This window comes from Lepus europaeus, chromosome 20 (assembly GCF_033115175.1).
Source record: "Lepus europaeus isolate LE1 chromosome 20, mLepTim1.pri, whole genome shotgun sequence".
In the NCBI taxonomy this organism is placed as follows: Eukaryota; Metazoa; Chordata; class Mammalia; order Lagomorpha; family Leporidae; genus Lepus; species Lepus europaeus.
The window spans coordinates 5,792,916-5,806,920 of NC_084846.1; the positions used below are offsets into that span (position 1 = coordinate 5,792,916).

Here is a 14,005-nt window from a genome sequence, read left to right on the forward strand (position 1 = left end):
AGAGAGGTCTTCCATCCAATGGTTCGTGCTGATCCGAAGCCAGGAGCCAGGAGCTTCCTCCAGGTCTCCCACGTGGGTGCAGGAGCCCAAGCACTTGGGCCATCCTCCACTGCTTTCCCAGGCCACAGCAGAGAGCTGGATCGGAAGTGGAGCAGCCGGGACTCGAACCAGTGCCCATATGGAATGCCAGTGCTTCAGGCCAGGGCGTTAACCCACTGCACCACAGCGCCGGCCCCCACATTATCTTTATTTCTTAAAAAGATTTATTTATTAATTTGAAATGCAGAGTTACAGACAGTGAGAGGAAGAGACAGAGAAAAGTTTTCCATCCACTGGATTATTCCCCAGATGACCAAAATAGCCAGAGCTGCGCTGATCCGAAGCTGGGAGCTTCTGCTGGGTCTCCCACACAGGTGCAGGGCCCAAGGACTTGGCCATCTTCCATTGCTTTCCCAGGCCATAGCAGAGAGCTGGATTGGAAATGGAGCATCTGGGACTCGAACCAGTGCTCATATGGGATGCTGGCACTGCAGGCGGTGGCTTTACCTACTACACCACAGTGCCAGCCCCCACTATCATTCAAAGTCTGAAAAATTCTGAGTTCTAAACTCTAGAATCAAGGATTAAGGTAAAGGAATGAGACATCTGATATGTTAGATATTGACATGTAAAGAGACAACTCAAGCTAATGAAGAAGATGTGATAACTGTAGGATGGGACAGAGTTTCCATCGTAAAGACGGTGGTTAAGGAGAGTTTCCCTGATGTGACGGCACAGGGAGTGAAACAGGCAAAGTCTGGAGTGTTCCATGCAACAGGTACGGCAAGTGCACCTGTTGTGGTCAGGGAGCAGCAGCGAGGAGGCCCGAGCACTGGAGCATCAGGGACAGGGCACAGAGCAGGAGGAATTCATAGGGAGACGTTGGGGCTGGCGGTGGGACACACACACAGGGAAGGCAGAGGACGGACAGGATCAGGCAGATCCCTGCTTGGCCCACCCAGGTCCCTGAGTCCAGAGCTCACACACCTGACACCTGTGGTCGCTCACAGCTGCTACCACTTGGTCCAGGAAGAAGCCCAGTGTCAGCACGGCGGACAGCGGCACCACCCAACTTCAGCTGGGGCTGTCCGTGGTGCTGAAACCGAGTGCAACCTTGCACAGGGTAAAACAGGGCCTGGTCCCACTGAGGAGGGTGGTGACCACAGCCCTGGCCTCGGCTCCACCCCATCTCCATCCCAGGAAGAGAACACACACTAGGCTGCACTTGCTTATATAAAAGCCTTAGCAACAGAGGCGGTTCCAAGACGACGGAAAAGAAAGGGAGCTTACTGATCTAGTTCGGGAGAAGATAGTTTAATAAAAGTGGAGATAGTGTAGTCTCAGGGAAGAGTTAGGGAAAAAACGGCAGAGGAAACTCTTCCATAATTAGAGGGACATGGTGGACCTAGGTGGAGGGGGTGGGTGCCCATGGTTCGGGACCCAGCTGCCAAGAGCCTCCACACCAGCGCTGGAAAGTGAGATAACTAAAAATGAATTTTAATGGAAAAAAAAAAAAAACCTTTGCAATAGGGTTCGGTGCTGTGGCGCAGCAGGTAAAGCCATCGCCTGCAATGCCGGCATCCCATATGCCCCAGCTGCTCCACGTCCGATCCAGCTCTCTGCTATGGTCTGAGAAAGCAGTAGAAGATGGCCCAAGTGCTTGGGCTCCTGCTCCCACGTGGGAGACCCGGAGGAAGCTCCTGGTCCCTGGCTTTGGATTGGCTCAACTTCAGCCGTGGTGGTCATTTGAGGAGTGAACCAGCATATGGAAGACCTCTCTCTCTCTCTCTCTCTTTCTGCCTCTGCTTATCTGTAACTCTGCCTTTCAAATAATAAATAGATAAATCTTTTTTAAAAAAAAAAGAGAATTTTTTTAAAAAGCCCTCACAATATGTCTCCATGGTTCTCACAGCATCTCAAACTGAACTCAACCCAGCCAGAGCTCCAGTTTAGAACATAATTTTTTTTTTGACAGGCAGAGTGGACAGTGAGAGAGAGACAGAGAGAAAGGTCTTCCTTTTGCCGTTGGTTCACCCTCCAATGGCCGCTGCGGTAGGTGCGCTGCGGCCGGCGCACCGCGCTGTTCCGATGGCAGGAGCCAGGTGCTTCTCCTGGTCTCCCATGGGGTGCAGGGCCCAAGCACTGGGCCATCCTCCACTGCACTCCCTGGCCACAGCAGAGAGCTGGCCTGGAAGAGGAGCAACCGGGACAGGATCGGTGCCCCAACCGGGACTAGAACCCGGTGTGCCGGCGCCGCAAGGCGGAGGATTAGCCTGTTGAGCCACGGCGCCGGCCTAGAACATAATTTAAAAAAAATTTTTTTTTATTTGACAGGTAGCGTTATAGACAGTGAGAGAGAGACAGAGAGAAAGGTCTTCCTTCTGTTGGTTCACTCCCCAAATGTCCACCACAGCTGGCGCTGCACCAATCCGAAGCCAGGAGCCAGGTACTTATCCTGGTCTCCCATGCGGGTGCAGGGACCCAAGCACTTGGGCCATCCTCCACTGCCTTCCCCGGGCCACAGCAGAGAGCTGGCCTGGAAGAGGGGCAACTGGGACTAGTACCCAGCACCCCAACCGGGACTAGAACCCGAGGTGCTGGTGCCGCAGGCGGAGGATTATCCAAGTGAGCCACAGGGCCGGCCCAAGTCTAGAACATAATTAAGAACACGACCATCTTCTGCTCACACCTCACACAGCTCCTTCTCCCAATGCCTCATGACCTTTGAACTTGAAGGTGATTCCATGGGGCGTGGCTCTTGCCCCACACATAACGCACTCCCTCACCTTCAAGCCCTTTCTCATCTCAAAAGTCATCTACCCAGTGATGCCTACCCTGACCACATCACTCAAAATTACAGAAACATGGCCGGCGCCGTGGCTTAACAGGCTAATCCTCTGCCTGTGGCACCAGCACACCGGATTCTAGTCCCGCTCGGGGTGCCAGGTTCTAGTCCCAGTTGCCCTTCTTCCAGTCCAACTCTCTGCTATGGCCCAGTAAAGCAATGGAGGATGGCCCAAGTCCTTGGGCCCTGCACCCGCATGGGAGACCAGGAGAAGCACCTGGCTCCTGGCTTCGGATCAGCGAGATGTGCCAGCCGCAGCAGCCATTGGAGAGTGAACCAACGGCAAAAAGGAAGACCTTTCTCTGTCTCTCTCTCTCACTGTCCACTCTGCCTGTCAAAAAAAAAAAAAAATGACAAAAACAAACCTGTTCTTCCGACTCTGCTTCCGAATGCATGCAGCTAGTGTACACTTACCCTCTGCTCATACGCTGATGAAATTCATTGTGCTTCGAGGTCACTATCTCTCACCCTCACTAACATTCCGCTCCCCAGACAATTGCTTTCTCTGTCATGGGTTCACCACCCGATCCCCAGTGCTTAGCACAGAACCTCGTACACACTTGGTGCTCAATAATTGTTGTAGCACCAATAAATGTTCAACGAATTTAAATAATTTTTAAAAATATTTATTTATTTGAAAGGCAGAGAGAGAGAGAGGGAGGGAGGGAGGGAGGGAGGGAATCTTCGATCCCCTGGTTCACTCCCCAATGGCTGCAATGTCTGGGGCTGGGCCAGGCTGAAGCCAAGAACCAGCAGCTCCATCTGAGTCTCCCACATGGGTGGCAGGGACCCAGGCGCCTGAGCCATCACCCGCTGCTTCCTCAGGCATATAGCAAGGAGCTGGGTCAGAAGTGGGGCAGCTGGACCTGGGACCGGTGCCCCTATGGGATGCTGGCGTCACAGGCGGCGGCTTAGCCCACTGAGCCGGTCACTGCGGATGCTGATAACGCAGCTCGAGGCACAGACGGACCTGAGTCACCTGCTTCCCCGCCCTCCCCCCCTCCCCGATCCAGCCCCAGCGCAGGCAGCTAGACTCCTGCTGGGAGCCCTGCCACGGTAAGCGCCCTTCTGCTGTGACTCGGAGACCGAATTCTGAGAAGAGGGGGGAAGATGGGCTGTGTGCTCGTGAGATTGACCTCAGATCCAAACGGAGTGAAAAGCAAGCCAGGAGCTGTCCAGGCGCTGCTGCTCCAGGCCGGGGGAACAGCAGGTGCACAGGGCCTGAGGCGGGGCCGGGTTCAGCGATGCTCTGGTGGGTGGAGCCGAGCAGGGCTGTGATGTGGGTGCTGTGCACGTGGAGGGTGCTGTGTAGGTTGTGTCGGGGGCACTGGGGAGGCGTGTTTGGCCCCGCGTGTGTCTAGTGGCGATGGCATGGATCTACCAGCGAGCTCCAGGGTGTGTGTGTGTGTGCAAGGTCGTGGGGTGAAGCGTGTTCTGGAAGTGGAATGCACGCAGAGACAACACGAGGTGCGCGTGTGTGCACGCGTGCACGCAGGGTGGGTGTGTGCCCAGCTGCGTGAGTGGGCGTGCGGGGGGATGTTGGAAAGCTGTTTTCTGGCCCCAGAGCGGGAGCGAGCGTGCCCAGGAACTCACAGCCCCGCCCTGCCCCCGGTCTCCAGGCAACGGCGGCGCGGTTACCAGGAGACCAGGTTGCCAGGGCAACGCCGGCCTGAGTGGTAGCTCCGGGCGGAAGTCGGGGTGCGGGAGACCACATCCACTCAGCTAAGCCTTCCTACATTCACTGATACATATTTTGAGAACCTGCCATGTGCTGTGTCTCCTCTGGGCGCCGGGAAGACGGAAGTGAATCAGACAGGAAACCGTTTTGCCCCAAACACCTGGACTCCACGCTCAGATTACGTTGTTTGCCCATTGGCCAGGGGAGCTAGCAAGGGCGGTCTAACTTTGAAGGACAGCTCCACGGACCAATCGAAAAGCTAAGACCACCACGACCAATGAGGCGCCATCGTGGGCGGGACTAGGTCGGTAAACGCACTACCGATTGGATAAGGGGACGCTGCGAATGGCGGAGGCGCTGAGGCGAGTGCTCAGCCGAAGTAGCGGGGCCGGGCCGGAGGAGGACACGGCTGAGGCCGGACCTCCTTTGCTGCTGCTCGGCGCCCCAGGATCTGGGAAAACCACGTTGCTCTTCGAGGCAGCCCTAGAGGCGGCGGGAGAGGGCCGGGGCCCCGTCTTCTTCCTGACGCGAAGGCCGCTTCAAAGCCTGCCCCGCGCGACTGGCGCCGCCCTCGAGCCCATGCGTCTCCAGGTAACGGTGGGGCGGGACTAGTCTCTTCCAGCCGCTCGTAGGAGGAGTACGATTGAATGACAGATACATAGGCCAATGGTGGGGGCCGTGGTAAGGCGAGCTGGAGCAACCATGACGGGGTGGAGTCAGGAATGCTCCAGGGGCGGGAGTTTAAGATTGAGTGAGAAATTATCCAATGATGGGGCGGGGTTAGCAGAGGCGGCCTCCAAGGGGCGGAGTCAGGATTGGTAAGGGGGTGGGTCTGGACCTGAGTTGGCTTCCGTGGGGGCAGCCGGTCAAGGGTGGGATACGGACTGAGGATGCCGGTGTGAGGTTGCCCCAGACTTTTTTTAGATTTATTTACTTGGCCGGCGGGTTGAAACCGTGGCCTGCAGCTCCTGCATCTCATATGGGCGCCGGTTCGAGACCCAGCTGCTCCTCTTCCGATCCAGCTCTCTGCTATGGCATGGGGAAGCAGTGGAAGATGGTCCAAGTCCTTGGGCCCCTGCACCCACGTGGGAGACCCGGAGGAAGCTCCTGGCTCCGGATAGGCTCAGCTCTGGCCGTTGCGGCCATCTAGGGAGTGAACCAGAGGATGGGAGACCTCTCTCTCTCATTCTTTCAAATAAATATTTAAAAATTAAAATAATAAAGATTTATTTATTTATTTTAAGGGCAGAATTACACAGAGGTAGAGAAAGAGAATCTTTCATCTGCTGGTTCACTCCCGAAATGGCTGTAACGGCCGGAGCTGAGCCAATCCGAAGCCAGGAGCTTCCTCCGGGGCTCCCACGTGTGTGCAGGGCTCCCAGAACGTGGACCATCCTCTGCTGCTTTCCCAGACACACTAGCAGGGAGCTGGATGGGAAGTGGAGAAGCCGGGACTCGAACCGGCGCCCATATGGGAGCCAGGACAGGCAGGGCCCGCACCCCGGCCAGCAGGAAGTAGCTACAGAAGACGCAGCCCCTTATGATAAAGGGGGAGTGGTAAAGGCGACAGGTAGGAGCGAATGCATTAGATTCCTGAGCTGGAAGTCACGCCCCCACGGTGCGCTCACGCCTACCTGATCCCACCTGTCAATCAGACGGTAGCCACGCCCCTTTGGGAAGGGCCTGAGGCTGGACCGCCCCTTCGCCTTCCATCAGCTCCCGGCTTTGGCTGCTTCTCGCCTGGGTTTTTGCCCGCGCGCCGGGCTGCCTGCGGCTGCTCCTAACCTAACCGCGGGTTTTTCTCGCCTGTGGCTCCTGCATGGATTTCCCAGGTCAGCTTTCTGAACCCCCTCCCCCCATTTATGAAAAGCAAAATGCGACTGACCCTGGTCGAGCGGCAGGGGCGGGGTTTAATCGCTGCCAGCTGCCCCGGGCGTCTGCTTCCCGCGCTCACTCTGCCCCTGTCTCTTTCAATCTTCTAGAAAATTCGCTTCCAGTACCCGCCTTCCGCCCCGGAGCTCCTCTGGCTCCTCGGCTCCGCCCACGAGGGCCCGGGGCCGGTGCCGGCGCTCCTGCTGCTCGACGGCCTGGAGGAGTACCTGGGGGAGGACCCGGGGGCCCAGGAGGCCGCCCACCTGGCCGCCCTGCTCGTGGACACGGCCGCCCACTTCAGCCACCGGCTGGGGCCCGGCCGGGCGTGCGGGCTGCTCGTGGCCCTGCAGACCCAGGACGAGGGGGACCCCGGGGAGGCCCTGCGGCTGGCCGTGCTGCAGCGCTACCTCCCCGCCCAGTGCTGGCTGCAGCCGGCCGCGCCGGGCCCGGGCGAGCGCTGCCTGCGGGCCTGCCTGGAGCCGGGCGCGCCGGGCCACAGGACGGAGTGGCGGGTGAGCTTCCGCGCGGACGGAGAGATGACGGCCGCCCCGGCCGCTGCCTGCGGCTCAGACAAAGCTTCCGGCTCCGGAGGCCGGGCCCGAGCCTTGATGGGCCGCAGCCTCTGCGGGCCGGGGTCTCCCGCGGCTGGCAGGCTCGGCTCGGGGCCGCGTGCAGAGTCGCAGACGTAAAGAGCGTCCGGCGCGTGTTTAGACGGCAGCAGCACCTTGTGCACAGGACAGCCGTCCACGTGTGATTTCGTTCTCTCTTATCAAAAGTCGTCTGATACGGATCGCCCTCTGCCGCTTGACGTCATCGCACGCGTCTTGTTACGTCAGCGGGTCCCTGGGTCCTGGGAGCTTTCGCCTGCGTGAGTCACGCTGTAGGGAAAGTGTGCGGACACCTCCCTCTCCCGGGGCGTCCCCAGTGGCCCTCGGTGTCAGCACGGCCCCATACAGGACAGAGCTCTGCGAGCCATCCTTGGTGGTGGAGACCAAGCCAGAAGCTCACGAAACGGCAGCCCTCGCCCTGGTTGCACAACTGAACTGCATTTCCCAGCCTCCCTTGGGCCTAGCTGGGGGTCACATGACTGTTTCTGGCCAATAGAATTTCAGGACAGCGGCCCATATCCGGGCCAGATCCTTAAAATGGTCCCTGTTGCTCCTCTCCTGTTGCAGTCTCACTTGTTGGCCGAGGATAGAGAGGACCCAGGAGAGGCCCCCAAGGTGGCCCTAGGGGAAGCGGAAGCCGGAGACCAGAGAGGTCCTCCGCTATTTGTCTTTTGAAGTCAGTGTGACACAGAGGCGAGAGGGAGCTCCCTCCGCCGGGTCACTCCCCAAATGACCAGGACAGCCAGGGCCGGGCCAAGCCCAAGCCAGGAGCCCAGCGCTCCATCCGGGTCTCCCCCACGGGTGCAGGGGCCCAGGCACTGGGGCCATCATGGCCGCCTCCCCAGGTGCGCAAGCAGGGAGCCGGGGCTGGAACGGGCGCTCGCCACCGCGTCACCACGCGGGCCCTGCGCCTGCTCCGACGGCAGTTTCAGGCTGAGCTGGGAGGCTCGCACGGGCGTCCCCGGAGGAAGATGACGCGTTCAACATGCACAAGTTTATTGATTTCATAACAGCAAAGCTATGGCTCTGGTTTACGTATATACAAAGATCGCACAGTACAGTGTGTAATACTACAAGGTTGAGTTTCCTGAGCTCCGTGGGTTGGGCGGCCGACATCGGCAGCGCCCCACCCCTGCCGGAGGCCTCCCGGGCCTGCACAGCTACAGGCGGTCACGTCAGCCCCCCAGCACCTGCACGTTCGCACCCTAAGAGCAGGCAACATAGCTGGGGGGCGGCGGCTCGGGGGCTGGCTGGAGGCTGTTCTCGTACGGGTTAGAGTAGGAGCCGTCGGGGGAGCTCCCGGGGGCTCCCTGAGAGCCCCCTGAGCTGTAGTCGGCCGAGATGCCCGAGTCGGACACCACGAGGTACAGGTACTTCAGGTGGGGTGGGGTGGGGGGCAGCTCAGGGGGCAGCGGCCGTGGGCACAAGACCTGGGAGCGGGGGTCCAGGATGGTGTACTCGAAGCTGGCGGCAGAAGCCCCCTCTGGCCTGGGCTTCAAGGCCAAGGCCGACGAGCAAGAGGCCTCTGAGCCTTCGTCCCCAGCCGCTGTGTCCGCACCGTCTGCGGGCCCTGGCAGGCGCTCGCCGGGCGGGCTCCGGGGCAGCAGCCACTTGTCCAGCACCAGGTAGGAGTCCGGGGCGTGCTTCCTGCCCCCCGGCTCCGGCAGGGGCCCCTCGTCCGCAGCCTCGGGCTCCGCTGCCTGGGCCAGCCCCCAGCAGCGCTCGGACAGCACTTCCAGGGGGGCGGGTGGGTCCTCCGGGTAGGGGGTGCAGGGGCTCCACCACAGGCAGCCCTCATTCTGGTGCAGCCACAGCTAGAGAGGCGGCAGCGGCCGGGGGCTCAGAGGCCGGGGCTTTGGCAGCAAGACACAGGAAAGCCCCAGGCCCCGGCGGGGACAGGCGGGCTCACTTACCTGGAAGTTCCCCTTGTGGGTGGTGAAGAGGCCCTCGAACTCGCTCTCCGGGCTCGGGATGCCCGGCCAGATCTTCTGCTTCAGAGTCCTGCGGGAAGAGGTTTCGTGGTCGTGAGCCACGGAACGCTCACCCCTGCCCCGCAGTGCCGGGTTCCGTGGTCACAACTACTCCGGGTCCCCCCGATGACGACGGAGGCAGAGGTGTGCGTCCAGCTTAGATCTGGCTGAAGCAGAAAAGGGTCTGTGTCTATGTCTCTCTCCATCTGGCTCGCTCCCCTATGTCAGTGTCTGGCTATGTCTCTCTCTCTCTCTCTCCATCTCATCATCTCTCTCTCGCTCTCCAACGCCTGGTGCTTAGCTGGCACCCAGCATCGATTTTCCAGCCAGGGCAATGCACGGGGCCACCAAAGCGAACGGCTACGCAGGCCAAGGCTTGGGGACCGTGAGCGGGCGCGCGGCGTGCCTGGAATCACCCATACCCCAGGGCTGAAGGCAGGAGGAAAGCCAGGCGGGGTCCCCAAGAGCAGAGGCGGTTGGGCCCGGTCTGGCAGGCCCCCGCACGGTGTGACCCCGGACGCGGGTTCGCGCCCCGCCCCCGGCTGAGCCCAGCCTCTCGGGACGGAGCGACCTGGGGAGGCAAGGGGAGGCTCACCGGCGATGGGCCAGCAGCGCGAGCGCGGCCAGCAGCAGCAGGATGAGCACGAGGATGAGCGACAGCGTCAGGATGAGGGGGTCCAGGTCTGGCGGTCGGGGCGGAAGTCAGGGCGGGGGCTCCCCGCGGCTCCGCTCCCGCGTCCCGCCCGCAGCCCGCCGGTGGCCTCACCGCTAGCGGTGAGCAGCGACGCAGGCGCGGACCAGGCGCTCCAGAAGCCCCCGAAGCTCGGCTCGGCCATGCGCGCGCGGACGGCGAAGGAATAGCGCGTCCCGCGCCGCAGGTTGCTCAGCACGCACTCGGTGCGGCCTTCGAGAATCTCCACCTTGGGGCACCCGGGCCCGGGTGAGCGCGGGGTCCGCGGGGGCGGGCCCCGGGGGGCCGAGCCAATCAAGGAGAGGAAAGGCGGGGCCCAGGGGCGGCAAGGCCAATCAAGGAGAGGAAAGGCGGGCCCCAGGGGGACAGAGCCAATCAAGGAGAGGAAAGGCGGGGCCCAGGGCCGGCGAGGCCAATGAGGGAAGGGGGCGGGACACCAGAAGACTCAGGGCCAATCTGGGCAAGGGACGGCGGAGGGAGGGCGGGGCCTGGGCCAAGTCACGCCCACGGCCGCTAGCGTCAGGGGCGGGATCCGAGGGCGACGGGCTGCGGTGGGCGGTGGGGGCGAGGCTCACCCTTTGCGCGCCTCCTGCACCGCCGGCTGCGGAGACGTCCACCTCGTAGCGGATGTGGGTGGTCATGGGTGCCCCAGGCGGCGGGAGCCAGCGCAGGACCACGTGACCGCCCTCGTCGGCCTGTCGCGCCAGCAGCCCCTCGGGGGCGTCCAGGAGCACTGCGGAGGGGGCGTGGCTGGGTGGGTGGGCGGAGTCCTAGGCCACGCCCCTGTCACGCCCACGCCTCCGGGGAGGGGGCGCTTACCCACTTCGTTGACGTGGATGATGCGGTTGTAGCGCTGGGCGCCCGAGGGGACCGCGGTGACGCGCAGCTCCAGGGGCACGAAGCTGGACGTGTCGGCCGTGGGCAGCGAGCACCAGAAGCGCACCGCTCCGCGGGCCGTGGGCACCTGGTGCAGGTGACACGACTTCCACGGCTCCCCCCTGCGCGCCCGGGACGCCCGGGAGGGAAACGAGTCGGGGGTGGGGGGTAACGTGGGGGTGCGGCCACCAGGGGGGCGACGCAGCCCCGACGTGGTGACACCTGCCGCCTGATGCGGAGGCGACCCCCCTTTTGTGGGGGGGCTCCAAACCCGGCCACCAGGAGGCGGGTCAGCCCTGGCCCTGCGGGCTTCCCACCCGTGACCGCGGCGAGCCCCCGTCCACCCGCTGGGGATGCCGCCCCGTCCGACTCACTCGAGCTGGTACGAGAAACTGTAGTTTCTGGGCCCGACCCCGGGGACGGCGGCTTCCTCCCAGAAACATAGCAAGTCTTCCAGCCGCTCGCTGAAGCACAGAAGCTCTTCGGGCCCGCGGGCCGCGAGCAGGGCCGCTGCCGGGGACGGTGCGTGGGGTGGGGGAAGTCAGGGAGGCAGAGCCCGGGGCCTCGGGCCACAGCCCCCTCCTCGGGCTCCCACCGCCTGTGCTGCACCGATAAGAAACACGCCGGGCCCCGCCCTCTCCCGCAGCGGGGCTCCCACTGGGGTCGGCACGGGGGGCGCCCCCTGAAGCCCCGAGCGCAGGTTGCTAGTCCTGTTGTCACCCCCCACCCCACTCCTCCATCCAACACGCACCTGCCCACCCCGCGGCCGGCAGGTGCCCCGATCGCCACCCCGGCCTCCCCCTGCGGGCCCGCCCCATCCCGACCGTGTGCGCTCCAGGGCGTGTGCGGAGCACGAGGTCCCCTATCGGCCCCCCGCAGGCTGCCGGCCGCCCGATAGCGCCAACCGTGCCCGCGGCGCCCGCTCTGCTCCCGGTGGGGCCAGGCAGCGGGCGCCCGCACGCCAACCGTGTCCCCAGCCACCGCCGGTCCCCGGGACGTGGGGCCGCACTTCCCCCAGGCCAAGCTCCGCACTGGGGGTGGGGGGGCCCTCCACTCGGCCACTCCCCCTCTAGGGACTCAGTGTCTGGGGTGGTCCAGGTGCAGACCCCTCCCCATGACCCTAGAAGGGACCAGGTCCCTGGCTCCCGGGGACCGCGCAAAGAATGGAGCAGAAACACCGTGCCCTCTCCAGTGGGGGTGCGGAGACCCTGCCACGGCCGCACCAGGATCCAGGATGGGGCTTGAGACACCAGCGTGGCCCCCCCAGGCCCCAGCATGGCCCCTCCAGCAGCCAGTGTGTATGTGTGCGCGCGCGGGGCTGTGGGGGGAGGAGTCCACACTGCCCCCTCCTTACCTTTACTCTCAAATCTGGGGTCGTGGAGGTTGAGCGGGGGCGCCCAGGCGGCCCCCGCGAGCAGGAGGCAGAGGGAGCCCACTCGGGGCCAGAGGCGCTCCATGGCGCGGCCTCCGCCCCCAAGGGGCGCCGCGGCTGCTCGCCCCGCCGCAGGGTCCACAGCTGGGCCAGCAGCTGCGTCCGCCCCGGACACAGCTGGCCAGGCCCTTCCTGGCTCCCAGCCTCCGCGCGGGCGGCAACTCCCCCGGGGGCGGGGCCAGAGATAGGGGCCGGCGGGCGGGAGGGCGCGGGGTCCCGCGGCAGACGCACTTGGCCAAGTGACCCCGGGCAGGTGACTTCTTATCTGAACTGTGACATCTACAGCCTGGCTCAGAGCAGGCATTCCGATAAGGCAAGTTCCTGCGGTTATCGCCTGCATCATTGCTTCCCGGACCGGAAAGAAGTAAATAAGTAATAAATAAACATCGTAATAGTGACCGGCCATTAAGTCGGCTCTGGGCCCAGCTACTGGCCAGGGCGTATGATATGCACCTGTATTTGTACATAGTCTAGAGTGTGAGCTTTCATTTTAAAAATTTATTTATTTGAGAGGCAGAGTTACAGAGAGAGAGAGAGAGAGGTCTTCCACCTGCTGGTTCACTCCCCAGATGGCCACACCAGATGGAGCTGGGCTGGTTCGAAGCCAGGAGCCAGGAGCTCCATCCGGGTCTCCCACGCAGGTGCAGGGGCCCAGGGACTTGGGCCATCTTCCACTGCTTTCCCAGGAGCATTAGTAGTGAGCTGGCTCAGAAGTGGAGCAGGTGGGACTCGAACCGGCGCCCATATGTGGCTCCTTAAACTGCTGAGCCACAGCACCAGCTCCCCAGGAGTGTGTATGGCTTGCCTCTTTATACTTGAGATGTTTTATTTTACAAACAAGGCACAGATTTTAAAATAATGGCTGGGGCACGGAGGTACACACCCACTGGAAGACACGGGTGCTCCGTGGCTCAGCGCTGTCGCAGACTAACCAGAGCCCCTAGCGATTGGCTCAAGGCGGACATGTGGCTTGAAAGGATCCAATGAGCTTTCATCCTGGGACTTTAGCTGAAGTTCGCAGCTTCCTATTGGGCGAGTGGGTGGGCAGATGGAGTAGCTAGAGGCCTCTTTGCCAGGAGGAGGGAAGAAACTGATTGCCGGTGAGGATAACCCCGGCTTTTCAGGTTCCTGCCATAGAAGTTGGCCACGCTCTCTCTTCACTTTATTCAGGCCTCTGTGAAAGTGTCACCTCCTCCATGCAGCCCTCCATGATCACCCTACCTAAAACAGCAACTTTCCCTCCTTAAGCCACCACAAATAGGCTTTTTTTTTTTTCTGTTTTTTTACTTTTGGCACCTACTGTCCTTTTGATGACTCGATGTATATAGCTCTAGCTATTCCTAATCAAAGTGTCCTTGGGGGAGCGGGGGCGGCCTCATGGCTCACTTGGTTAATCCTACGCCTGCAGTGCCAGCATCCCATATGGGTGCTGGGTTCTAGTCCCGGTTGCTCCTCTTCCAGTCCAGCTCTCTGCTGTGGCCTGGGAGGGCAGTGGAGGATGGCCCAAGCACTCGGGCTCCTGCCACGCCCATGGGAGACTGGCGTGAGCCCTCCGACCAAGGTGACCCACCACGTCTTCATTCAGCACCCAGCAGCAAGCCCGGAACTTGCCGTAAAGCCCCCCCGGGGGGGGGTCTCAGAAATGTGGCTTTTCCTTTGGGGGGAAATTCTACCATTGCCAAAGGCCACTGGAATGGAGGGGGTGGGGTGGGGGGACGTGGACAGGTGCATTGGCCAAGCCAATCTGAGCCAAGAGCACCACAGTGCTGATGACATCATTCGAGTTCCTGGATCCAACTGTGCCTGAAGCCAGGCCCACTGGACTTTTCCATGACACAAACCATGCATTCATTACCTGCAGAGCCCCCTCCCCTTTTTGAAAAAACATTTCTCTGTTTGAATCAACCGCTTGGAACACAAAGAACCCAGATGAACCCAAGGAGACAGAAAAGCCCTCGGGGATGGCCAGCGCAGAGCGGGCGGGCGTGTTTTGC

The 14,005-nt window shown here is 61.9% G+C and overlaps 2 protein-coding genes across 2 annotated transcripts; one reads left to right on the forward strand and one right to left on the reverse strand.

The window, feature by feature from the left end:
- The first annotated feature begins 4,900 nt into the window (after positions 1-4,900).
- On the forward strand, positions 4,901-7,902 carry SWSAP1 (SWIM-type zinc finger 7 associated protein 1). Its single transcript, XM_062179171.1, has 2 exons — positions 4,901-5,153; positions 6,545-7,902. The coding sequence occupies exons 1-2, from the start codon at positions 4,908-4,910 to the stop codon at positions 7,121-7,123; spliced, it is 825 nt and encodes a 274-aa protein (XP_062035155.1). The 5' UTR covers positions 4,901-4,907; the 3' UTR covers positions 7,124-7,902.
- A 102-nt stretch (positions 7,903-8,004) lies between these two features.
- Positions 8,005-12,036, reverse strand: EPOR (erythropoietin receptor). Its single transcript, XM_062179170.1, has 8 exons — positions 11,934-12,036; positions 10,954-11,089; positions 10,523-10,701; positions 10,279-10,436; positions 9,779-9,932; positions 9,608-9,695; positions 8,956-9,043; positions 8,005-8,856 (listed from the first exon to the last, which is right to left on the reverse strand). The coding sequence occupies exons 1-8, from the start codon at positions 12,034-12,036 to the stop codon at positions 8,248-8,250; spliced, it is 1,515 nt and encodes a 504-aa protein (XP_062035154.1). The 3' UTR covers positions 8,005-8,247.
- Positions 12,037-14,005: the final 1,969 nt, after the last annotated feature.

Excerpts from the sequence above, each read along its gene's own strand:
- EPOR (XM_062179170.1), bottom strand. The coding sequence starts at position 12,036 with ATGGAGCGCCTCTGGCCCCGAGTGGGCTCCCTCTGCCTCCTGCTCGCG. Across the intron at positions 9,933-10,278 it reads GTGCAGGAGGCGCGCAAAGG|GTGGAGATTCTCGAAGGCCG; the intron begins GTGAGCCTCGCC and ends GGGTGCCCCAAG. Across the intron at positions 8,857-8,955 it reads CCCACAAGGGGAACTTCCAG|CTGTGGCTGCACCAGAATGA; the intron begins GTAAGTGAGCCC and ends CCGCCTCTCTAG.
- SWSAP1 (XM_062179171.1), top strand. The coding sequence starts at position 4,908 with ATGGCGGAGGCGCTGAGGCGAGTGCTCAGCCGAAGTAGCGGGGCCGGG. Across the intron at positions 5,154-6,544 it reads TCGAGCCCATGCGTCTCCAG|AAAATTCGCTTCCAGTACCC; the intron begins GTAACGGTGGGG and ends TCAATCTTCTAG.